The 25510-nt window shown below is 36.8% G+C and overlaps 1 protein-coding gene and 1 long non-coding RNA gene across 4 annotated transcripts; one reads left to right on the plus strand and one right to left on the minus strand.

The window, feature by feature from the left end:
* The first annotated feature begins 7171 nt into the window (after window positions 1-7171).
* Window positions 7172-11981, plus strand: LOC107865983. 3 transcript variants are annotated; one of them, XR_007053804.1, is made up of 4 exons: window positions 7172-7728; window positions 8246-10330; window positions 10416-10479; window positions 11612-11981. It is a non-coding gene; the product is annotated as an uncharacterized LOC107865983 (long non-coding RNA). The 3 variants fall into 3 exon arrangements; XR_007053805.1 differs by having other exon boundaries at window positions 7179-7728; window positions 9127-10330; XR_001672748.2 differs by lacking the exon at window positions 8246-10330 and having other exon boundaries at window positions 7254-7728.
* Window positions 11982-22131: 10150 nt separating this feature from the next.
* Window positions 22132-25510, minus strand: LOC107862583 (ferric reduction oxidase 8, mitochondrial). The gene is made up of 8 exons (XM_016708203.2): window positions 25295-25510; window positions 25043-25136; window positions 24468-24653; window positions 24134-24371; window positions 23691-24018; window positions 23336-23594; window positions 22567-23228; window positions 22132-22482 (listed from the first exon to the last, which is right to left on the minus strand). The coding sequence occupies exons 1-8, from the start codon at window positions 25446-25448 to the stop codon at window positions 22310-22312; spliced, it is 2094 nt and encodes a 697-aa protein (XP_016563689.2). The 5' UTR covers window positions 25449-25510; the 3' UTR covers window positions 22132-22309.

A 25510-nucleotide genomic window follows, 5' to 3' on the forward strand; every position in this document is an offset into this window, starting at 1 on the left:
CTACTCTTGTGGGATAACGGGAAATGGCCAAAGAGGTCTTACTTCCTGCGAATCTGCATACTCATACATGCTCTTTTCACCATTGTGTGTTGAGAACCCTGGATGAATCCATGACTTGAATTTCATAATGATATTTGTCTAGATTTGAGCGCCAACTAGGACTATAATTGAAATCTCAAGACAATTGATGTCAATTTAAGCATGAGTAGCGGGAATCAACCGAGTAAATGTCATTTACTACTAAATGTCTAAATCGGAGTTTCTCGGCTCTCGCTTCAGTGCTTGTGAGTTCTACTATAGCTTAAATGTTGGGAGAGGGTGGGGGTATTTTGGTTTGATACTCGACCTTAAAACAAAATGGCATCGTACCTATTCTTTGGGATGATTTGTAGTTAAAAATTGAGGCTCCACGTACAGCAATTGGTTGTGTTTGTGTTATATAAAAACCAAGAACTACAAAGTAAACTTCTCTCTCTGTTCAGTTTATTACTACAAATTAACTAACGAGGAAATCTGAGCAGATCTCATTGGTTTGGCTAGTTAATGACACCGTCTACTATAAGCAAGTGAAGTCCAACTCTACCACATCTCTAGTTGAACTCAAAAACGAACAATATAAAATATTACTTACGGCAACCATTGGGATATGGACTCGTACCCTAGTATTCTCTTCTCCTAAGAAGACAGCGATGAAGCTTTGTTGACTTGGCAGTAGAGGATCGTTCTCAGGCCTCTTGTTTGGTCCTGGGGTGGTCTCGCTATCTGACAGACATTTTTTTATTTTGAGTAGATACATAATTATTACCCCTGATCTTATTCGAGATTTGTAAAAAGACATTTAAATTTTAACTTTGATATATTACTTCACGATTCTTCTTTATTTCATTGCAAACACACCATTTTGATCCTCTGCGTGTATACACACGCCACAAGCGCGTGAAAGGGCTTGAATTTAACTTTTTTGACTAATTAAAAACTGCCACGTGTAAAATAATTTAATATATAATTTATATTCTTTTTTTTTAAAAATATTTATTTTTTTTTTAAAATTATCCCTACTCCCTCTCCCCCCCCCCCCCCCTCCCCAACCCAACATCTCTTTCTTTTTCAACTCAATTCACCATGTTTTTTTTTAAATCATTCATTAAAGCTCTATTTTTTACAACTAAATCATATCATTTAACTACCCACTATTTCTTCTTCAACACAATATCTTCTTCAACACCATTAAAGCTCTTCAACACAATATCACCATTAAAGCTCCTCCATTGAAGTTTTTTTTTTTTTTTTTTTAATTATATCATTAAAACTCAATTTTTCAGGTAAATTATATCATTTAACTATCTTTAAAACTCAATTCAATCATAAAACTCCCAATTCAATCATAAAATTATTTTTTGAATTGATTTGAAAAAAAAATGGACGGGGAGAGAGAATGGTGACGGGGGGTTGGGGTGTTTGGGGGGAGTGGAGGAGAGCTACTAGGGGAGTTGCTGGATGGGGTGGAGTGGGGGAAGAGGGGGTGGGGTGGGGTGTTAAATTAAATAAAAAGTAAAATTTTATTAAAAAAAATATAAATTAAACACATTTGACACGTGGCAGCACCTGCTTGGCGCGTGTATTTCACTCTCCTTGTTGTGATTGAGATTCAGCAAAAAATGGTGTGTTTGCAACGGATTAAGTAAGAATCGTGGGGTAATGGGTCGAATTCAAAGTTTAGATATCTTTTTGAAAATCTCGGCCAACATCAGTGGGGTAATTATGTATTTACTCTTTTATTTTTTAACTTTATCTTATACTATCATGTATGGTTAACAACTCTAAAAATGTTCCATAATAGGTTTGCACTGAATACTGTGCATAATTACCGGACTTTTATTGTATTAACTCACCTTTTAATGAGGGGTAAGTGGGTAATTTAACCATTACTCATTATTATTATTAATTAATATAATTAAAGGGAGCAATCCAAAAGTCTAATCTTTTCTTCAGTTTCATGACTAAATCACTTTAAATAGAACTCTAGGGCTATTTCTTTTTAGAGTTTAAGTTTGGTACATCGTTGGTGTAGTTTTTTTTTACACCATCATGTAACTTTTACCTGCTGTAGTAGGTCATTCATTTCTCAGGTAAAAATATAAAAATGGATGACCTGCTATAACAGGTAAAAGTCACCTGATGGTGTAAAAAAAAAAGTGCACTGACGATGCACCAAACTTAATTTTTTTTTTTATCCCATTATTTTAGAGGAGGCAGTAAAGCAACGAAGAAAAGTAGCTTCGTAGAGATAAATTTTCAGGTATGAGATTTTTTCTATCATTCGTCTAAATTAATTGTATATGGTGATAATGTTCTTATCGGGAAAAAGAAAAAGAGAAAAAAAAAAGTTGTCATGTATGATCGAGAGGTACTGGACATAATTTGTAAAGTGAAAATTTCATGGGTGAGTGATTGCTATTTTGGCGAAGGAATTAACATTGGTTAATGTTAACTAGATAGTGGAAAAATAGAGAGAAGAAGCAAGAAACAGAATATATATAATGTGTACAAAATCTTTCCGCATAATTATTGTTTCAATTTGTATTTGTTGTTGTTTCAATTTGTATTAGTTGTTGTTTCAATTTGATATTGGCATCACTTTAAACAGACCATTTATAAGGAATATTCATGGTGCGGTATTGATTAATAGTGATGAAGTCATTGGCTAGTATTTTGAAATTCCTATTTTGGAAGCCTCCCTTGTTAGATTATTCTTAAATGGGTAAAGGTACTAATATACTCTCAAACTTTGATAAATGGTACAAATATAGCCTCCGTCATACTTTGGGTACAAATATACCCTTACCGTTAATGAAAAGGTACAAATATACCCTTATCACTAACAGCGGGACACGTGTCACGACCGAATTGAGTAAACATGATAAATTAATGGATCGAATTGAGTAATTTAATCTATAAGGATATTTAACCACACAAAGATTACTCAATTCGGTCCATTAATTTATCATGTTTATTTTTTTTTCATGCCCTTACAAGAGTACTCTATTCGTCCCATTTTACAAAAACAGACTCATGTTTGAAGTGAAAATATTGTCATCAAAGAGTAGTTAGTTATTACTATTATTAATTTATCTAATTAATTAATCTTTGTAAAATTATATATATATATATATATATATATATATATTTAGTTATTAAAAAATAAAAATATATAATTAATTTTTTATTAAATATTATTAATTTTTAATACATAAATGACTTATAATTTAATCAATGCTTTTTTGATTTAGTATAATTGACAATTAATATAAAATAATTATTTTTAATAAAATGATCCGAATATGGAACGGAGAAAGTAAATTATAAAAATGGAAAAGGTACAAATATACTCTCGAACTTTTATAAATGGTACAAATATACCCTTATCACTAATGAAGGAACACGATCGTGACACGTGTCCCGCCGTTAATGATAAGGATATATTTGTACCTTTTCATTAACGGTAAGGGTATAGTAATACCCAAAGTATGACGGAGGATATATTTGTACCATTTGTCAAAGTTCGAAAGTATATTTGTACCTTTTACCTTCTTAAATTCATGAGTTAAGGTGTGAGATATTAAAATTTATCTCAAAGTTTAAAAGTTAGGGATATTGAGACGTGACCCCGAATAGCATAATTGATATTGTTATTTAATATTTTATTTAGATTGATCCCATTGATCGTTATTTGGTTGACGTCCTACACATTGGAAAGTTGAAAAATTTGTCATTAGCGAGGTAAGTGAGACTTTAAGTTTTGAGTGCTTGCTTTTCAAATATTATTTTAAAATATATTTTTATCTGTCCGGTCCATATGTTGGAATGAGCATGTTCTTGGCAGAATCGACGGTTTTCAAGTCCAGACACATATATTGTATGTTGAAGAATATTAGTTCTCCCTTTATAAACTATTTCGTGATGTGATATGATTGTGTACTGTGAGATTGGGGCATTGTCTATGCTTCCCTTGAGCACTGTCTATGCTTGTTGATTTTATATGGGACATTGCGTATGTTTTCCTTGAGTATTGTGTATGCTTGTTGATTTGATATGGGACATTGTGTATGCTCTTCTGAGTATTGTGTATACTTCTGATATATTTGACGCATTGTATATGTTGCTCAAAATTTCTGGTGTTTGCTAATTCCTTTAGCTACAAATTATGATAAGTGCTCTGTATGAAATTGTATTGAGATATATGGTTCTTGATGAAGGATTGTTGAGCCTCGTTGGTTACCTTATTATGATATAGTTCCTGTGTGTAATAACTATATGTTCTTGGTGTTGTTGTATCTTCTAATACTTGTCCTAGGAGTACTTAAAGTAGCGAGCCGGGGATCTTACTGGGTTATATTTATATAGGTCACTCCTTGCTTGCATACCTGCAAATACGGTCAGAGACCAAGCTAGAGGGTATTTGGGGATTCAACCGAACCCAGTAGCTTTTACGTAAACTCTGTATTTATACTATAAAATTAAGAAATAATCTATAAAATATATAGCTGCGAACCCACATACAAACATGGGACGCTGATACAGCAGAGAAGTGGTGAAAGTAAAATGTCTTCCACCCTAGAGACGTGGGTTCGAACCCCACTAGCAACACTAGTGTTGTTTGTTTTTTACTCTTTGTCTTAAAATTCTGAACCCACAGACCTAAAATTCTAGCTTCGCCTCTGGATACGATTGCGGAGAGAAGGACTTGTGGCTGACGATCTTTACGTGTGGATTGTGTTGCTAAGGTGAGCCTTCATATTATTCGTGGAGGTTGTCATCCAACTTTAGTTACTTTTAGATTTCGCATTGTCCGTGGAGGCTGTCATCCAGCTTTAGTTACTTTTAGATTATGATTCTTTTTGTTGGGTTTGTATGCCCAAAAGTTGAACTCATGTAACTCTGTTTAGATGCTCTGTGAACTTAGTGTGGGACTTGGTTAGAGATTTGATATCTAAACTACTGTAGTTTTCATAAACCTCTATGCGGTATCTTGTTGGATTATTACTCTGCGTTAATGATTATTTCATGCATGTGGAGTTGTATATGCGTGTTTGTAGATACTGTGAATGTATAGAAAATTGGTTCTCCCGACAAGTGGTGTTAGCGGAAGCCAGTCACGTCCAGGGGCACACCTACGTAGTGGCGAGGGGTTCACCCGAACCCCCTCGGCAAAAAATTACGTAGTATATATAAGATAGAAAACCTATATTTATGTACATATATAAATTTTGAACCACTTGGGACAAGGTTGTTGGATAGCTCAGTGGTACAATCTCCACTTCTTGGGGCGCTACTTCAGGACCTACAGCTGGACGTCTACAGAACAAAAAAGAAGAAGCCTACAATTATTAAAAAAAAGACTACATACCTCACCTGCTATATAAAAAAAAACTTTAAAATAAGTTAAAATATAAGTTTAAATATTTTATATTTATAGACTATATACTATTACGTTCCTTGAAATTATATTTTGTTGGCTCATTCACACATTTATATTTTTATTTTTCGGACCCCTGAAGAAAATTCCTGGATCTACCACTGGTCACGTCTAAGAATTATTTTGGGACATGACATTTATTTAGTTGATATGTAAACAATGTGCTTGACGCATGTTCACAATGAGTATTAGAGAGTGAAATATAAACGAGTTGATTTTTAGACAATGTGCACAACGGATGTTCTCATCAAAACGAGTATTAGAAATTTAATGGGTGTGTGGGCAATGCAATTTTATTAAATTTAAATCCATACAAAATTGGGATTATATTAAATTCAAAATATATTAGTCCTAAATAAATATTGCGGATTAATATAATTGAATTAAATATTTATGTCCAAATGTGTGTGGATTTAAATAAGGCCCAATATTTATTGGGTTATCCATTAATTTGGACTACAAATGATGATCCCACTTTACTAAGTCCAAGATATTGTCATATTTTAGAGGCCTAAATAAGCGTCACGTGTCAAATGACGTGGCATTCCAAGTCAAGTGAAGGAGCCAATATGACCGTGCCACATGTTAAAATGATGCAGTAGACCCATGAAATAAAAGCCCATAAAAAGGCGCCACATCACTTAAATCTGATTGGTCAAAGGAAGTCCATATTCATCATGACTCTTCCTTTCCCATAAGTATAAATAGGGGTCTCATAATTCAGAAAAGGGACACCCCTAGAACTCTAACAAGTAGCAAGAGAAAGGTCGTGGATCAAACTCTGAAATTTATCTAAAAAGCTCAAGCATTCAAATCAAGTTCATCAAGATTCAAGATCAAGACCGCAATATTCAAGAATAAGCTCAAAAGTCGTTGAATTCAAGCACATCAAGTCCCTCAAATTAAGGAATCAAGTTCAAATTCAAGATCAAGCTCGAAGCCCTTGAATCAACAAACATATCCAGTGTCGTCCGCTCCAGCTCCAGTTTTTGGATCTTCAACCTTGAAAGGAACGAAGTCCAATGCAAGTGCTTTAGAAGGAGGAAGCAGTGTGGCCGAATCGTTGAAAAAGAAGCTCTACTTGAGCATTTCGGTTCCAAATACTCTGGAGCCAAGAGCGATGGTCATTCAACAAATGCGTCATCTCCATTTACACCACATAATCTAAGCACTTCAAAAATCAACTTATGTGATAATCCGTGTTACTCTCCGACGTCTTCGGTGATCATGCAAGCAATGGTGATACCTCGTCTATGGAGGAGCAGCTTGTGAATCTGACAAAGGCAATTGAAGGCCTGACCAACTATGTTCAGAATCAAGAGGCTAGAATTGATAAGATAGTGGATAGGGTGGAAGAATTAATAAACAAAGAATCTAGCCATACATCGGGAAAAACTTCAGAGGTTCATGAGATAGAAAATCCTGTGAAACAAACACCATCAACTAAAGAGGTACAAGTTTCTGCTGAGGGAATGATCCCGATTGGGCAATTGAGGGAATTTATTGAAGGAACCCTCAAAGACAAGTATGATGTTGTCACCAAGTCGTCCCTTGCATATGCCAAGCCTTACACTGCAAGAATAGATAGCCTCAAAATGCTTGCTGGCTATCAACCCCCCAAATTTCAACAATTTGAGGGCAAAGATAGCCCAAAATAATATTTCGCACACTTTGTCGAGACATGTAATAATACTGGAACTAGGGCCGTGCAAATTTTGGTTCAAACCGTTAACCCAAACCGATAATATGTTTATCGGGTTACTGATTCATTTTTTTGCTCTATCGAGTCGGGTTTTGGGGCAAAGATTCTTGAAATTGGGTTATCGGTTCGGGCCTCGGTTTATTTACCCTTTTAATCGGGTGGCACGATAACCCGATATCCTGATATAACAATACAGTATACATAACTGCTGAGGCCATTTATTCATTTCCCATTAATGTCATTACCATTTACTATCCGGCCTAAAGGCCCAATAACACAATAGCCACTTTAATTCTATCAGTGAATAAGTCATTTATCAATAAGTGAATTAGCGAGAAACCACTTAAGGAGTTAGGGTTTTTTCACAATTCATATTTCACAAACATAGAAACACTCTTGCGGCTTCTCTTGCTCAGTTTCTCTCTTAGTGGTGCCTCTCCTCGTCAGTACTCAGTCAGTCGTCTCTCACTCTCAAGCCTCAATATTCACACGAAGAAGAGGTGTTCAAGCTCACACCAAAGAGATAAAGACGATTTGCTGCACTCAACAGGTAAAGATGATTCACACCATCTCATTCTTACTGCTCAATGCCTCAATCTTATGTTAAAGTTCAAAATTATTTTGCTTTTATCTTAATTTCTGTTCAATCTTTGATGTAGTATGCTAAGGACCGTCTTTAATAATCATAATTGCAAAAATTCTTACTAAGTTCTGATTTCTGACCTCGAGTCTGTTGTACTCATCGCGTTAGTGTAATTTCTATTGTTGTTCTGGTGTAAATTAGTGATGATTTCGAGTTGCCATTGTAAATTTCTGGTGTCTGTAGTCAAAAAATAGAAAATCACAAAGGAGTATCACATAGTTGTTGTGAAATGCATTCAAAAATTGAGATATAAGACGACGACAAGTTAATATTAGTAGACGGAATTGACCTCGAGTCTGTCCAACTCATTGCGTTAGTGTAATTTTTATTGTTGTTCTGGTGTTGTCTGTTATGCTCTATGGACATTGTCAAGTTTTGGTCATGTTTTGTTGTTGGCTTATTTTGATTATTTTTTTAATCACAGTCACGTCGATACAACTAGATGGCACAAAATACTAGAGTTGATAAAGTGATTGGTGAGAGTGTAGCTTCTGATTCGAATGTAGTTGAGTCTAAAGCAAAGAAAGAAAGGAAAAAAAGATCTGTTGCGTGGAATCATTTTACTAGTAAAGTTGATTCGGAAGGAATTAAAAAGGGTGTGTGTAATTATTGTAAACAAGAGTATTTGGCTGATACAAAAGAACATGGTACAACGACAATGCTTGATCATATAAAAAGATGTTAAAAATTGCCTCATAATGTTGATACAAAGCAATGAAAGATAGCATTTTTGCCGGTTGCAGAGGGTAACAAGGGTGATGTATCAATTTTTTCATAGAAATTTGATCAAGAAGAATGCAGAAAAGCTTTATGTCGTATGATAATTCTTGATGAGCTTCCTTTTAGATTTGTTGAAAAAGAAGGCTTTAGATAATTTATGAAAGTGGTACAACCTTTGTTTTGAATTCCTTCTCGTACAACTGTTACTCGTGATTATTTTGATCTCTTTGATGAAGAAAAAAATAAAATGAGGAGCATTTTTAAGGAAACCCAACAAAGAGTGTGTATAACGACTGATACTTGGACTTCTATTCAAAGAATCAATTATATGTGTATTACTGCTCGTTGGATTGATAAAAATTGGACTTTGCATAAAAGAATCATCAATTTTTGTCCAATTTCTAGCCATAGAGGTGAAGATATAGTGAAGGGCATTATTAAGTGTTTGCATGAGTGGGGATTGCATCGAATTTTCACGGTTACTGTTGATAATGCTAGTTCAAATAGTGTGTGTGTGATTGAGTTGTCTAAGCAATTGACTAAGTGGGGGACCAATCTTATGGTTGGTAAACATCTTCATGTTAGGTGTATGGCGCATATCATAAACCTTGTCGTTCATGATGGTATAAAAGAAGCAACTATTTCTATTGAACGAATTAGGCAAGCAGTGAGATACATTAGGCAATCTCCTGCTAGATGGAAGAGCTTTAAGGAATATTATGAAGATGAAAATCTTGCAAAAAATGTGGTTTGGCATATCATCTCGAGTTTGGCCAAAAAAGGTGGAATTCCACCTATTTGATGTTGAACAGGGCTATTGAATATAAGGGTGCAATTTTGAATAATGCTGATAGTGATATTAGTTTGGCACATCATCTCGAGTTTGGCCATATCCGTGTGTGTGATGGTGATAGTGATATTGTGGATGAAGAACAACCTGCAGGTACACTTTTGAGTAGTGATTGGGATAGCATTAAAATAATTACAAAATTTCTTGAATTATTTTTTAAGCTCACTTTGAAGGTTTCTGGATCATTGTATATTACATCAAATATTCATTTTCTTGAAATTTGTCAAGTTGGTTTTTGCTTGACAAAATTGATATCAAGTGATGATCGTGTATTAGCTCACATGGCAACAAACATGAAGAAGAAATTTGAAAAATATTGGGGTGATCCAACAAAAATGAACAAGATGCTTTTTATATCTTGTGTTTTGGATCCTCGTCACAAATTTACCACTCGTAGTTTTGCACTTAAGAAGATGTTTGGGGATAATGCACCAACTATAGAAAAAGATGTGCGAGAGTACATGAAATCATTGTTTAATGAGTATTCATCGTCTGCTTCAAAAGACAAAGGTGGTAGTTCTTCAGAAGTACAGGCTTCTAGTTCAAGCTCTTTGATTGATGTTGATGACTTTTATGAGGAGTTGAGTAGACGCACGTCTGAAAGTGTAGCCGGAAATTCTAAGTCGGAGTTGGATAAGTATCTTGCAGAAGATATTGAAGCTGGAACGTCTGATTTTAGTGTATTACTTTGGTGGAAATATAATTAGGCTAGATTTCCTTTTCTTTCTGAAATGACTCGTGATGTTTTAGCTGTTCCTATTTCTAGTGTAGCATTAGAATGTGCTTTTAGTACCGGGGGGCGTGTTCTTGATTCATTTAGGAGTTCATTAACTCCTAAATTGATAAAAGCTCTAGTGTGTCTACAAGATTGGCTTCAAAGTGAATCACAGCCTATAAGTATCGAGGAGGATTTAGATTCTCTTGAGCAACTTGAACAAGGTAAAAAATGAACCTTGTTTTTGATGTATTATTTATTTAATATTTTTACTGCTTGAGTCTTGACTTGTTCTTTTAATTTATTTAGATTTGGCCAAAGTTGGAAAAGATCCTTGCAATAGCATTGATGAAATATTAGCAACTTGAACAAGGTAAATACAAAATCTGTAGCATCTGTTTCAATCCATCAGTGCCTTATTGTAGCATCTGTTTCAATCCATCTGCCTGTAACTAGTCAAATAAGCAATATTATCTAATGTTGCAGTAAGATAGAGTTCTTAGTGAAGTACAGGCCTTTATGATCCTTCTGTACATACCTGAAAATTTTGCATGAATATCCAGTTCTAATTGTTTCTGATAAAGCCAAAATGAAGGTTTATCGAGGAGTAGTTCAGCGGCAAATTCAAATTGAATTGTGTAATGATTACATTCTAGGATGCTTATTAATGAAATTTGTAGTTTAGTGGTGTACTCAGTTTACCTCCTCATTGTCTTGTGCTTTATCTTTATTGTTGAGACTCCTGTCTCTGTTATCCAAAATTTTGAATGGTTTGATCTTCTTGGGGGCTACTGAAAGTTCAAACCACCCAGGATATGCTTCTGATTACTGAAGATTATATTCACCTTAACAGTTCATTTTTACCCTATACTGGTGTTATGGACCACTGCTTGAAAACCAGGTCATCGTTTCGTACTTTTCTTCTTTTACCTTTTTCGTCCTATTAAAGGCTTGCAATTCTAGCTTCAAGAATGGTCCCCTTTGGTTAAATACTTTGCATGAAGGCTGGTTATGAAGGAAGCTCCAAAAAATATGTACAGATTAACTTCAAAAATTTGTTTTATTGACGTATAACACCGACCTTTCACCAAGTTGTCGTCCAATTATATATCCCCTTTGGTTGGGTAAGTTCAATGATGAACTGGCTAAAATGGATCCATATATCTGAAAAGGATGGGCTGTTATCAGTCAACATCTGGTTGATCTGTTATATTTCTGTTTAAGATTCACTAAACTCAATGGAAAGGTGTCCTTTCTCTTTCTTGTTGCATGTTGTATCTTATCCTCGTCTATCTCTGGATATTTTTCCAATTACAGTGTCATTTTTTTGCATGCTTTATATATTATCTAATTAAAGCAAGTTTTTCCATGAAACTTGAATCCCTAAAGCCGCCTCTAATCAAGGTACTTCTTTTTTCAGAAGAATCACTGAAACATTTTGTCTATACTTGGTGAATGTGCTAAGTTTGGGATATTGCTAATATCACTGTTTCTCTATTAATTAGGTTTCACCATGTCTCAAAGTCATGGTCCTAAAGTTCGATCACCTGTTTGGAATCACTATGAAAAGCTTGAAGAGGATGATGATGGGAGATGCAAAGTGAAGTGTATTCATTGTGGTAATGTTTATAATTACCATCCACGACATACTGGGACTTGGTGCTTGAGAGCTCATGTTGATCGTTGTTTGGAGAGGACGCAGTATCGTGCTCGTAGTATAAGACTTGAGTAATAATTATTATTATTACTATGTTTGTAATTTGAACTTAATTTTCAAATTGAGTGACTGTTGCTTTGGATTTTTCTATTTTGTTTGTGCTAGACTTGTAGACTGTTTTTAAATTATGACTTTATTTAATTAGTTTGAATTTTTTATATTCTAATTTATATTTGTGGCTTTGTGCATAAGAAGAGCACTAGGCAGTCCGCAGTAGGCAGTTTGCAGTAGCTTACTAGTTTTGGACTTTAAATTATATATGTTTAATGTTAATGGTTAACCTGATAACCGAGCCGATAACAATTAAAAACCAATAAATCGATAATCGATAAACTTATATCTTAACGGTTTTTTAACGGTTTAGCATATATACAAACCGATAATGAATAAGTAAAACTAATAATTTTCAAAATCAAACTGAACCGACCGATATGCAGCCCTAGCTGGAACTTACGGTGACTATCTTGTTAAACAATTTGTTCGTTCCCTAAAGGAAAATGCCTTTGATTGGTACACAGACCTCGAGCCTAACTCCATCGATAGTTGGGAGCAATTGGAACACGAGTTCCTAAATCGATTTTATAGCACAAGGCGTACAGTGAGCATGATAGAGCTCACAAATACTCAGCAAAGAAAGGATGAGCCAGTCATCGACTTCATCAATCGATGGAGAAATGCGAGCCTAAACTGCAAAGATAGGCTCAGTGAAGCTTCTGCAATAGAGATGTGTGTCCAAAGAATGCACTGGAGGCTTCTCTACATTTTACAAGGAATTAACCCAAAATCCTTTGAAGAGTTAGCTACTTGTGCTCACGACATGGAGTTAAGCATGTCTTCTGCTGGAAAGGAAGGAGCGCCTATCCATGACCCTCGAAGGGTAAAGGATAAGCAAGAACCCAAAAGATGGGAAAAGTTTGTTCTCAAAAATGAAAACAAGGAGTCTATGAATGTTGATGTGTCTCCTGTGAAGGTCACCATAAAGGTAAGCAAGAAGCAAAGTGTGAAGACGACTTTTGGAGCACGTTTGAATAAAAAAACTTTAAAGGAGATAAAAGAAAAGGAATATCCCTTCCTTGATTCTGATGTTTCTGAGATTTTCGATAAACTCCTTGAGAATAAGCTCATTGAACTCCCAGAGATGAAGCGTCCTAACGAAGCTAGAAGGACCAATGACCCTAATTATTGCAAATATCATAGGCTCGTAAGTCATCCTCTGGAAAAGTGCTTTGCCTTTAAAGATAAAGTTATGCAACTGGCAAAAGAGAAGAAGATCTTCTTCGGCGATGAAACGTCCAGTTCTCATCAAATCTCCATCACATTTGGCTCGCTCGATCCTATCCAAATATGTGTCGAAGAGCATAATGAGAAAATATTAGAGCTTGATAGGTCTTCGGTTGATGAAGGTTGAACTCTAGTAACCAAACGCAGATGCAAGAAGACGAGTCCACAAAAGGAGTCAGTCGAGCAACCAACTAGGAGGAGAATGATAAAGAAACCAAGGAAACAGAAGTTGATTGAATTCCTAAAGAAGACAAGGGTGACGGAGCTCCACCATCAGAAACCTGGGCATCCGGTGACTTTAGAGGAATTCTTATCGAGTTGGTTCCGTGGAAAGACTGCCCAAGTCAACCTTGAGGCGTCTTATTTTAATACCTCCAAAAAGGGGTGCAAAGAGTGAGAATTTACCCATGAAAGTTCCTTTATCTTCTGAAAGACTGGCTAAAACTCTTGGCGAAGAGGCACATGTGTGTGATACAAAAATCACATTCACAAATAACGATCTTTTGCTTGGTGAGACCCTACATAACTGTCCCTTATACATGGTGGGTCAAATTCTAGAAAAGAAGATCTATAGAATCTTAATAGATGGGGGTCTGGAGTCAACATCCTGCCTATCCGCACGATGAAAGAACTTGGCATCGATGCTAGCGAACTGGACGAAAGCCATATAATGATCCAAGGCTTCAATCAAGGGGGACAGAGGGCCATGGAATGTATCAAGTTGGGAATTCACATGGATGATTTTCAATTAAACCCATTGATGCGTGTGATCAATGTCAAAACTTCATATAATATATTGCTTGGTAGGCCTTAGGGGCACGGAAATAAAATTATCTCGTCCTCTTACTATTAATGCTTGAAGTGTCTCGAAGGTGGAGTGGAAATAAAAATAGTTGCCGATGACAAGCCATTCACTGAAGCTGAGTCACATTTTGTTGATGCAAAATTCTACTTAAAAAGGCATGTTATGGATGAGAAAAGGGTTAAAGATGTCACCAAGACCAAGTGTGACGATCTTGCATCTAAGAAGGTCGCAGTGACTGTCAAAAAAGTCGCCACCAAGAAGCCTCTCTCCACTTCAAATAAAGAAGGTGTCGCTTCTACGAAAAAAAAAGGCAACTCCCATTCTTCGTTACGTACCGAAGGTAAGGAAAGAGAAAGATCACCCATCAGATTCCTAAGATAATATGCTAAAGGGGCTAACTTTACCTATCTGAAAGATTGATGCAATAAATCCATCCTCAAGACTTCTTGAAGAGTCCGTGGCTCAAAATCTGCCACAAGATATGACACTCCTTACGAAACGAACGAAGGATGGCTTCGATCCAAATGCATACAGGCTATTTGTAAAGGCTGGATACAATCCAAATGAGCCATCAAGGTTGGGCAAACTTCCACCGAAAGGTACGACCAGGCAGGTACGTGAAGGCCTAGGATATATGCAGCCACCTCCAATTCGCATCTCTATAAGAAGGACGGTTAGCAACTACATCACTGTAGAAGAAGAGTCCACTGCATCCAACAAGAGGGCTTCTGTTTTTGACCGACTTGGAGAATCAACTGCAAGAACTTCTGTGTTCGAAAGGTTAGGACCTCTAAATAAGAGGAAAAACAACAAGTGTAAGAGGAGTCGTCAAAGCGCGATGATGCACTCTTCACTTAAAATACAAAAAGATTTCCAACGTTTGATTCCTTCTAGAATGAAACATCAGACGAAACCGATAGTGTCTTGCGATAAGGTGCTAAAAGCAAAGGTACATACTGTGGTTTATACCAAGCAACGCAAAAAAGATGAAGAGAGTGTTGGCTCCTCATATCAAGTTATGATCCAGAATGAGAATTATTTCTCATCTCAAATAAAGTTTGATGAAGAAATAGAAGAAGCCTTTTAGGGTTATCATAAATCCATCAATGACGATGATCCTCAAGATGAGAAAGATGCTGGAGATGCTCCATCGCAACTTAAAGAAAGAGTAAAGGCCACAATAGATCCCTTGAAGAAAGTTAATCTTGGGACCAATAAAGACCCAAGACCAACTTACCTAAGTGCGTTTCTAAAAGTGGAGGAAGAAATTGCTTATACGGACATGTTTTTGCTTGGAATTACAAAGAAATGGCTGTCTTAGATCCAAAAGTAGCAGTACATCAGTTGGCGGTTAGGAACGGGGCTCGTCCTGTTAGGCAAGCCCAAAGGCGCTTTAGGCCAGTGTTAGTTTCATTGATTGAGAATGAAGTTAACAAACTCTTTGAAGCTGGCTTTATTCGCGAAGTTAAATATCCCACGTGGATTTCAATTATTGTTCCAGTACAAAAGAAGAACGGACAAATTTGAGTTTGTGTCGACTTTCGAGATCTCAACAACGCATGCCCTAAGGATGATTTTTCAATCCCCATACTAGAGTTGATGATTGATGCCACCACTGGTTATGAGGCAATGTCCTTCATGGATGGTTCATCCGGCTACAACCAAATCCGCATGGCGCCAAAAGATGAAGAGCTCACTGCATTTCGTATGCCTAAAGGTATTTATTGCTACAAGGTGATGCATTTTAGTTTGAAGAACGTTGGCACCACTTATCAAAGGGCTATGCAAAACATTTTTGACAGCCTACTCCACAAAAATATTGAATGCTGCGTGGATGATCTAGTGGTCAAGTCAATAAAGAGAGATGACCACTTAAAAGACCTAAGAATGGTGTTTGAGTTACTTCAAAGATATCAATACTTCAAAGATATCAACTTAGGATGAATCCATTGAAGTGTGCATTCGGAGTTATTTCTGGAAAGTTTCTTGATTTTACTGTCCGACACCGAGGAATTGAAATTGATCAAGCCAAGGTCGATGCAATTTTGAAGATTTCCGAGCCTCAAAACATTCATGAGTTAAAAAGCCTTCAAGGAGGGCTAGCATATTTAAGGAGGTTCATCTCAAACTTGGCCGAAAAATGTCAACCATTTAGTCATCTCATGAAGAAGGACACTCACGTCGAATGGGACCAAGAGTGTAGTAATGTCTTTGAGAGTATCAAATCATACTTAATGAAACCTCTTGTTCTTGCAGCACCCATACCTAGGAAGCCGTTGATACTCTACGTCGCGGCACAAGAGAGGTCGGTTAGAGCACTACTGGCTCAAGAAAATAGTGAAGGCAAGGAAAACTCTCTTTACTATCTGAGCAGAATGATGACACCAAATGAGCTAAAGTATTCTCCAATTGAAAAGTTATGTTTGGCATTGGCCTTCTCAATTCAAAAGATGAAACACTACTTTCAAGCTCATGTGGTTCGTCTCGTGTCTAGGGCAAATCCCTTCAAGTTTGTAATGTTGAAACCCATCCTTAGTGACCGACTTGCAAGATGGTACCTTCAATTTCAATAGTTTGAGATTGTGTATGTTCCCCAAAAGGCCATAAAGGGACAAGCTTTGGTTGACTTCTTGGCAAACCACCTGATACCAGATGATTGGGAACTGAGTGATAAACTTCCTAATGAAGATGCAATGGTTATTGAAGCTAGACCCCCATGGAAAATGTACTTTGATAGTGCTACACATTGAGATGGAGCTGGTGCCGGTGTGGTGTTCGTCACTCCACGAGAAGAGGTCATCCCATACTCTTTTACACTTACAAATTGTTGCTCTAATAATGTCGCTAAATATCAAGCTTTAATACTTGGACTTGAGATGACAGTTGACATGAAACAACTGCAATTACAAGTCTTTGGTGACTCTCAACTAGTGATCAAGCAGCTTTTGGGAAGCTATGAAGTTAGAAAGCCTGAGCTATAATCATATCATGAATATGCATAAAAGATGATGGGATGGCTTGGAAAAGTAACCCTCCAGCATGTGCCAAGGAGAGAAAATAAGTAAGCTGATGCCCTAGCTGCTCTGGCCTCAACCCTGACTCTTTCAAATTTGAATCAAGTTACTGTCTGCCAAGAATGGGTAGTACCGCCGTCAGATGAGGATGTGGAAAACAAGGTTGAATACCTCGTTGCTGTGTCTGAAGTTATAAAAGAAGATTGACGACAACCTATCGTTGATTACTTATGTTATGGGATACTTCCAGAAATTTCAAGGAGAAAGACTGACATTCGTCGTCGTGCACCTCGTTTCCTTTACTACAAAGACACACTGTACAGAAGATTATTTGAAGGAGTACTGTTACGGTGTTTAGGAGAGGAAGAAGCAATTCAAGCTTTGTAAGAAGCGCACTCAGGAGTTTGTAGATCACATAAGTCTGGACCAAATCTCCATTTTCACATTAAAAGGATGGGATGTTATTGGCCAACAATGGTGAAAGATTGCTTGGACTATACTAGAAAATGGAAAGCTTGCGAATTCCATGCAAATTTCATACATCAATCTCCAGAGGTACTACACCTAACTATCGCATCTTGGCCATTCAATGCTTGGGGAATGGATGTTGTTGGTCCACTACCAAAATCTTCTGGTGGACACTTATACATCTTGGCCGCGACAGATTATTTCTCAAAATGGGTTGTAGCTGTTGCTCTCAAGGAAGTAAGGAAAAAAAATGTCACAAACTCCATCCGAGTAAATATTATCTACCGTTTTGGAATTCCTCAGTACATAATAACTGACAATGGAAAGCCATTTGATAAAAAGCGGATGAACAAAATCTGTGACCTCTTTGGTTTCAAGCAACGCAAGTCTTCTATGTACTACGTTGCCGCTAATGGCCTAGCTGAAGCATTCAATAAGACTTTATGTAACTTGTTGAAGAAAGTTGTCTCCAAATCCAAATGAGACTGGCATGAGATAATGGAAGAAGCTTTATGGGCGTATAGGACAACATATCGTACACCAATGCAAGGAACCCCATACTCACTTTCTTTTGGAGTTAAAGCAGTCCTACCACTTGAGCGTCAAATACCTTCTTTGAGACTGGCTATTCAAGAAGGGCTCACCGATGAAGAAAATGCTAAGTTATGTCCTACGGAGTTAGAAGCTCTTGATGAGAAGAGTCTGGAGGCTTAACAAAATCTTGAATGTTATCAAGCCCGGCTATCTCATTCCTTCAACAAAAGAGTTCGCTTGAGGTGCTTCCAAGTTGGAGATCAAATTCTTGCAGTAAGAAGGCCCATTATCACTTCTCATAAGTGTGGGGGCAAATTCACCCCAAAGTGGGATGGACCATATGTCATACAAGAGGCATATTTAAATAGTTCTTACAAGCTTGTCGATGCAGATGGCGTGAGGGTTGGCCCCATCAACTCCAAGTTCTTGAAGAAGTACTATCCTTGAAGGAAGATGACGCTTCTCGACGCATGAGCCTAAACTGCAAGTTAAAATACTCCTTAAGGCACGAGTATAAACTGCATGTACACTCCTTAAGGCACGAGTATAAACTGCATGTACACTCCTTAAGGCATGAGTATAAACTGCATGTCCACTCCTGGCCCAGATGAGTATAAACTGTGTACAGCTCAAAAAAAAAATTTAAAAAATGATGAAAGTCCGCTAGGTTGAAAACCTCAAAAGAGGCGGCCTAGGCAAAAGTTAGGACACAAAAAAAAACCCTCACCCAGAACTACGTTGTGACTTGATCCTCTTTACTGAGGTACGTAGGCGCTTGGAATTTCATTCTGAGTTCAGTTGCATAAGTGTCAAAAAAAAAATATGTTCCTGCAGTATCTACCATAGTGATACCAAGTATGAAACTATTCTAATTAAATTTTGGTATAAAACTATTCTAATTAAATTTTGGACTTACTCTAAATCTCTATGACTCAATGGGGGCAACCCGTCGAAAAGAAAGAGAGTTCCTTCAATGGGATTTGGAATGTCAAAGTTCTCCAAGCCTACAACTAAGACTATCTCAAAATTTTCATGTCTTAAGGTGGACAAAATTTGTCCCTTTGTACCTTAAGCTGGCCTCTAACGGGTTTATCCTTAAAAGGATATCAAAATTTTCATGCCTTAAGATGGGCAAAATTTGTCCATTTGCACCTTAAGCTGGCCTCTTACGGGTTTATCCTTAAAAGGATATCAAAAATTCCATGCCTTAAGGTGGACAAAATTTGTCCCTTTGCACCTTAAGTTGGCCTCTTATGGGTTTATCCTTACAAGGATATCAAAATTGTCATGCCTTAAGGTAGACAAAATTTGTCCCTTTGCACCTTAAGCTGATCAATAAAGGGCTCATACTTAAAGAAGACCAACACATAAATGCATCAATGAAAGGGTCCATACTTAGAGAAGATCATCGCATAAATGCATCGGTGAAGGGACCCATACTTAAAGAAAACCATTGCGTCTTCAAGCAAAATTGGTCGGGTCTTGAGTTGACGAAGTCTCGCACACCTTAAGCCGACGTCCACCGTCTTCAAGAAAAAATTAGTCAGGTCTTGAGGTGACGAAGCCTCGTACACCTTAAGCCGACATCCACCGTCTTCAAGAAAAAAATTAGTCGGGTCTTGAGGTGACGAAGCCACGCACACCTTAAGCCGACGTCCACTGTATTCAATTAAAATTGATCGGGTCTTGAGGTGACGAAGCCTCGCACACCTTAAGCCGACGTCCACCGTCTTCAAGTAAAATTGGTAGGGTCTTGAGGTGACGAAGCCTCGCACACCTTAAGTCGACGTCCACCATATTCAAGCAAAATTGATCGGGCCTTGAGGTGACGAAACCTCGCACACCTTAAGCCGACGTCCACCGTCTTCAAGCAAAATTGGTTGGGTCTTGAGGTGACGAAGCCTCGCACACCTTAAGCCTAAGTCCACCGTCTTCAAGAAAAAATTAGTCGGGTCTTGAGGTGACGAAGCCTCGTACACCTTAAGCCGACGTCCACCATCCTAAAGAAAAAAATTGATCGGGTCTTGAGGTGACGAAGCCTCGCACACCTTAAGCCGACGTCCACCGTCTTGAAGTCAAAATTGGTCGGTTTTAGAGTGTACGAAGGTAAAGTTAAACTCTCGCACTCTAAGCCAATTGTTGCATATTGCTATTTGTTTCAACCCTACAAAAAAAGAGGGAGACAAGAAAGAAAGCAAAAAACACAAATAGAAAGGATATTACCTATCAGAGCGCTGCGATCTTGAAAGCTGTATATCACCAACTTGGATTGATATGAATTTTGGATATGTTATAGATCATTGTGTCTAGTTTCACAAGAATCAAGCGGCTTGTGATTTCATCCTTCCTACTTCAAGATATGAAAGTTTTAGTAAAGACGCGCAAATCTGAAATTTTCAGCATGATGAAATTCAAGGCTAACTTCAAAAAAATTATCGAGATTTATATTGAAGTAATTAAAAGCAGAATTTTGTATATGTTATAGATCTTGAAGTCTAGTTTCTGGAATATCAAACAGTTCATAATTTTGATATTCCTACAATTAGATATGAATTTTTCACCACTAACATGCGGTGCTGAAAAAAAAAGTGACGAAAATAAGAGAAAAGCAGGAGGGAAAGAAATTACCTCAATATTGTTGATGGCTGTAAAACCCCAAAATTGATATTAAAAAAGTGGGGAAACTACCTCCTTTTATAGAGTTGTAGGATGGATGTTTTCTTCTCCAATATAAATTTAGATTGTAATAACTTCCATCTCCAAATTCAAATTGGATATTATTTCTTTCTCCAATATAAATCCAAATTGGGATAGCTTTCATCTCCAAATTCAAATTAGAGATTATTTTCTTTTCCCATACAAATTCAAATTGGGGGTTATTTCCTTCTCCCATACAAATTCAAATTGGAGGTTGATTTTCTTCTTCGATACAAATTCAAATCGGAGGTTGTTTCCTTCTCCCATACAAAGTCAAATTGGAGGTTGTTTTCTTCTCCCATACAAAGTCAAATTGGAGGTTGTTTCCTTCTCCAATCTAAGCTTAAATCGGAAGAGTTTTATTTCTGATTAAGTAAGGCAATGAAAAAGCTTTCCAAAATTGTTCGTAATTGGATATCATGTCTCACCAACGGGTAAGTCTAGAGATTCATAAAAAAAAAAATAAGAGAGTTTTGAAAGACAACATCAATATGGTTCGGCTTTAAAATTTTTGAATGAGGTGTTCTTATGTATGGGAAATTGTTGAAGTACGAAGGAAACATGTTTAAATAATCATACTTCAAGGTTAGTCTCCAAAATATTAATTGTCTCGACAAGTCTTGAAGTAGGGGGCATTTGTGGGCGATGCAATTTTATTAAATTTAAATTCGTAGAAAATCCGGATTATATTAAATTCAAAATATATTAGTCCCAAATAAACATTGCGGATTAATATAATTGAATTAAATATTTAAGTCCAAATGTGTATGGATTTAAATAAGGCTCAATATTTATTGGGTTAGTGCATTAATTTGGGCTACAAATAATGAGCTCATTTTGCTAAGCCCAAGATATTGTCATATTCTAGAGGCCTAAATAAGCACCACGTGTGAAATGCCATGGCATACCAAGTCAAGTAAAGAAGTCAATAGGACCGTGCCACATGTCAAAATGATGCAGTAGGCCTATGAAATAAAAGCCCATAAAAAGACGTCACATCACTTAAATCTGATTGATCAAAGAAAGTGCATATTCATCATGACTCTTCCCCACAAATATAAATAGGGTCTCATAATTCAGAAAAGGGACACCCCCAGAACTCTAACAAGTAGCAAAGAAAGCTTGTGGATCAAACTCCACAATTTCTCTAAAAAGCTCAAGCATTCAAATCAAGTTCATCAAGATTCAAGATCAAGACCGCAATATTCAAGAACAAGCTTAAAAGCCGTTGAATTCAAGCACATCAAGTCCCTCAAATCAAGAAATCAAGTTCAAATTCAAGATCAAGCTCGAAGCCCTTGAATTTATATTTGAAAAGGCGAATCAGAGGATTCATAGAGATTGTAACACTCGCATTGAAATCAATAAAATCGATTGTTGTAATATTTTTCTTGTCTCGATTATTTATTTTCAGTCTCGAAAATTTTATTGTCCAACGGCGTGAAAGCTTAAAAATGGTTTATGATCTTGTGACAGATCCCTACTTTGTTATTTGAATTTCATACTATAGTATTTTAATACTATTTTATTATATGATAGTATTTCACTACTCCCTTAGAAAACTCCATAACAAGTTTGTACTGAATCCAATGCATGATAGCCTTACAGATTTTCACAATGAGTATTAGAGATGAAATTTGACGAGTTGATTTGTAGATTAGTATGCTCGATGGATGTTCAGAGAGTATTAGAGAGTGAAATTTAACGAGTGAAAGCTGAAAAATGGTTTATGATCTTGTCCCTCATTTTGGAAAGCCTTAGAACGTAGCTGGCAAGTTGTAGCTACAGATTCTTTCATCGTCTCAGGCCCACAAACGAAGACGCCAACATTGGATTCATTAGCAAACTGGGAAAAGATATCTGCTCAATTTTCAACATGTTAGTAGACCAAAATTTTGGAAGTTAAATAGTCGAAGCAAGGATATTGATGTATTTGGTACATACCTTTAAAGTTTGGTCTTGCTCCATAATGGATTTCGTGTTGATCAAAACCTCTGTTCGCTTCTATTGATTTCATTGCTTTACTTTCTTTTTCAGAAAATGATGGGATTTCTTCTCTTAGCCTCTTCCATCTCCACATGGTAGCCACCAAAGTGCTGGATATTAGCGCTAATGCAAACGAGCATATGAGAAGAATGTCCACTACTGAAGTTGCAGTTTTCGGTTCAGATGACTTTTTATCAGTCTTGATGAAAACATGGTTCGAGATGATAAGGAATGCTAGAAAAACAACAGACGCCACCAAAAGGAAGGCGGACATCCATCGTAAGTTCTCAAGCCCATATATTGCATAACAGGGACCCTTGTTGACGAACTGAATATTCTGTATTTCAGAGACCTCGTTAAGCACTTCTCGCAGGGATCTACTGGATTGATGTTCACGTGTCACAAACACTTTCAATTGTAGATAACGCTGTTCTGCATTGAAAACATGTGGTAGAACTGGATCTAACAAGCAGATGCCTTGGGAATCTTTTATGGTGTAGACAAGCTGTATTTTCAAAGGTAATACATTTTTGTTACTTCTTGTAGAGGCTATTTCTTGCAGAATGCTCAAAAATGGCGTAACCCCAATCCCACCAGCAACTAGAAGTAGACTATCGTATCTGTAGAAGATTCAACATACAATTATATATGGGAAGAAGATGATAAATTGATTTGCAATGAAGATAACTTGGTTTAAAATCAACCAAAAATAACATCATTTCATTACCTCAGAAAGTCTATCGATGAAGGCCCATAAGGGCCTTCTGTCGCTACTTGAATGAACCTCATTTGACCAGCTTCTGAATCAGGCTTTGAATGTAGCATATTACAGAGAGTGCTTGTCCACCACCCCTCAGCTTTGATCAAAATAGACATAGTGTGTTGATCAACGTTGGAGCTAGACGTTATGCTAAAAGGATGCCATTGAAAACTTGAAATCATTGGAATCTTGAGAAAAATTACGCTTGTTGGTGTATACTTCAACCCTGAAATAGTAAGGACGTGATTATTTGGGACCGCTTGAGAATTAGGAAGCATATTAGTAGCTATTTTAAATGGGAAAGAGATTACTGGTATTGTACTTGGATCTTTTGGCAGAGTTAACTCGATGACTCTGGAAGGAAAGATTCGAGCAGAAAGAACATACGTTTCTGGCCTCGACTGAATCATTCGGAGTATCTTGTCAAGGCAAAACAAAAAGACGCCAGGGAAAACCATGTAGAAATGGCGATCTCCAGCATGAAACAGGAAAAATATTAAGAAAACTATATACAAGTGATGTGTGTAATAGAAGATCTCAAATCGTTTCCTTCTGATCTGTGGAAGTGATGTGATCCAGATGACCAATCCTGTAAGAAGAGTGATCTCCCCGGCAAGATAAATACGCCCTGTCTTTTGCCATTTCCACATCTATTTTTTCCTCGATTGAAAAAGAAAAAGACTTAGATAGTAGCAATGCATAGACACGTCTATTCAAACTAAATTGAGTAAAGGCAGTAAGAGTCGAATGATTATATAAGGTTACCTCATCTCCAATGCTATGTTTGATACCCCAGATTAGTAAAGTACCTCCACCATGTAATGTAGCAAATAATATCATTGCGGTCCCAAGACAAACGTGATATCTCACGGAAGATTCAAATTGGATGCCAAGTAATTGAAATATCGACATCCCCCTCAAGATGGGAAAAAGAAGAAGAGCTAAGCAAGCTTCTGCTAATAAACCACACCTAGTTGCCACTCTAAATAATTTGTACTGCCATCTGAAAATAGCCAAGTTGGAAAGTATTACAAGATATAACTTTGCTGTAAATGATGCTATATATTATACCTTGCGTGGAATATAGGAATATGCTTACACAGACAAAGTAAATGACTTCATTGGTACCATCTTCTTGAAGTCATTGGAGATACGAGCGTAGAATGTCCATGCTAGAAAGATGACGAATAGAGATACAACAAGGATTTCAAAACCAGACAGAATACCTATGTACTTATTCACAACTAGTGGATTGGAGAGAACAGATAGGGAAGATCTTCCTTTCCTGTCAACCAAATTCAGTAAATATTTGCATTAAAGTGATAATAGTAAGCAACAATCTGCTTATATAAAGGAATAATACATAAGCGGACACTCAAACTTGGCCTCAGTTGGCAAATAAGCACTCCCAACTTTGAGAGTGCACATCTAGACAATTCAACTTGATTTGAACCGGCAACTAAACACTCCAGCTCATCCCCACCGTTATCCCGATGTGACACATAAATTTTGGAGGTGTGTAAATGATCATTTTGTAAGTTGCAGTGTCAACTGACATAGTAGGGACGAGTTGACGTGTCTAGATATGCATACTCAAAGTTGGAGTATATACTTTTCAGTTGAGGTAATTGCCATGCTTATGTATTATGTCTTATACAGAGACAGCAGATATACCTGCTGGTTGGTTCCTTCTTTTTCAGTTCCAAGTAAACAAAACCAACTATAGCTATAGCAATAACAGGGAAGGTGTAGACAGCAAGATTGAGACCTGCAAGACCTCAATAGTTAAAAAAAAAAAAAAAAAAAAAAAGGAAACATGAACATTCCATTCCATTAAATTAACATTTCTAGTACATGTCAATGGCAAGTTTTAAGTTAAATTTATACATCTAAAACAATGTAAGTTTTGAAATGATCAGAACCTACCAGATTGGGTTAAGAATGAGTTTGCTGTCTTTTTTTCTGCCAACTTCCAACTTTTAGTCCATAGCTGTGTGGGTTTAAGAAGCCAAAGAGATACCCATCCAGCAAATATCAAGAAAAGTAGCAATTTAAGTAAGAGAGGGGAAATTTTAGTCATGTTTTAAGAAGAGCTGACTATGTGCTTAGAACATAACGAATTTTGTGTCTATATAGAGTACA

Source organism: Capsicum annuum, chromosome 3 (genome assembly GCF_002878395.1).
Source record: "Capsicum annuum cultivar UCD-10X-F1 chromosome 3, UCD10Xv1.1, whole genome shotgun sequence".
In the NCBI taxonomy this organism is placed as follows: Eukaryota; Viridiplantae; Streptophyta; class Magnoliopsida; order Solanales; family Solanaceae; genus Capsicum; species Capsicum annuum.

Coding starts and splice junctions, on each gene's coding strand:
- LOC107862583 (XM_016708203.2), bottom strand. CDS start 25,448: ATGACTAAAATTTCCCCTCTCTTACTTAAATTGCTACTTTTCTTGATA. Junction 25,137..25,294: donor CTCATTCTTAACCCAATCTG/GTAGGTTCTGAT, acceptor GAGGTCTTGCAG/GTCTCAATCTTGCTGTCTAC. Junction 24,019..24,133: donor AACATAGCATTGGAGATGAG/GTAACCTTATAT, acceptor AGGAAAAAATAG/ATGTGGAAATGGCAAAAGAC.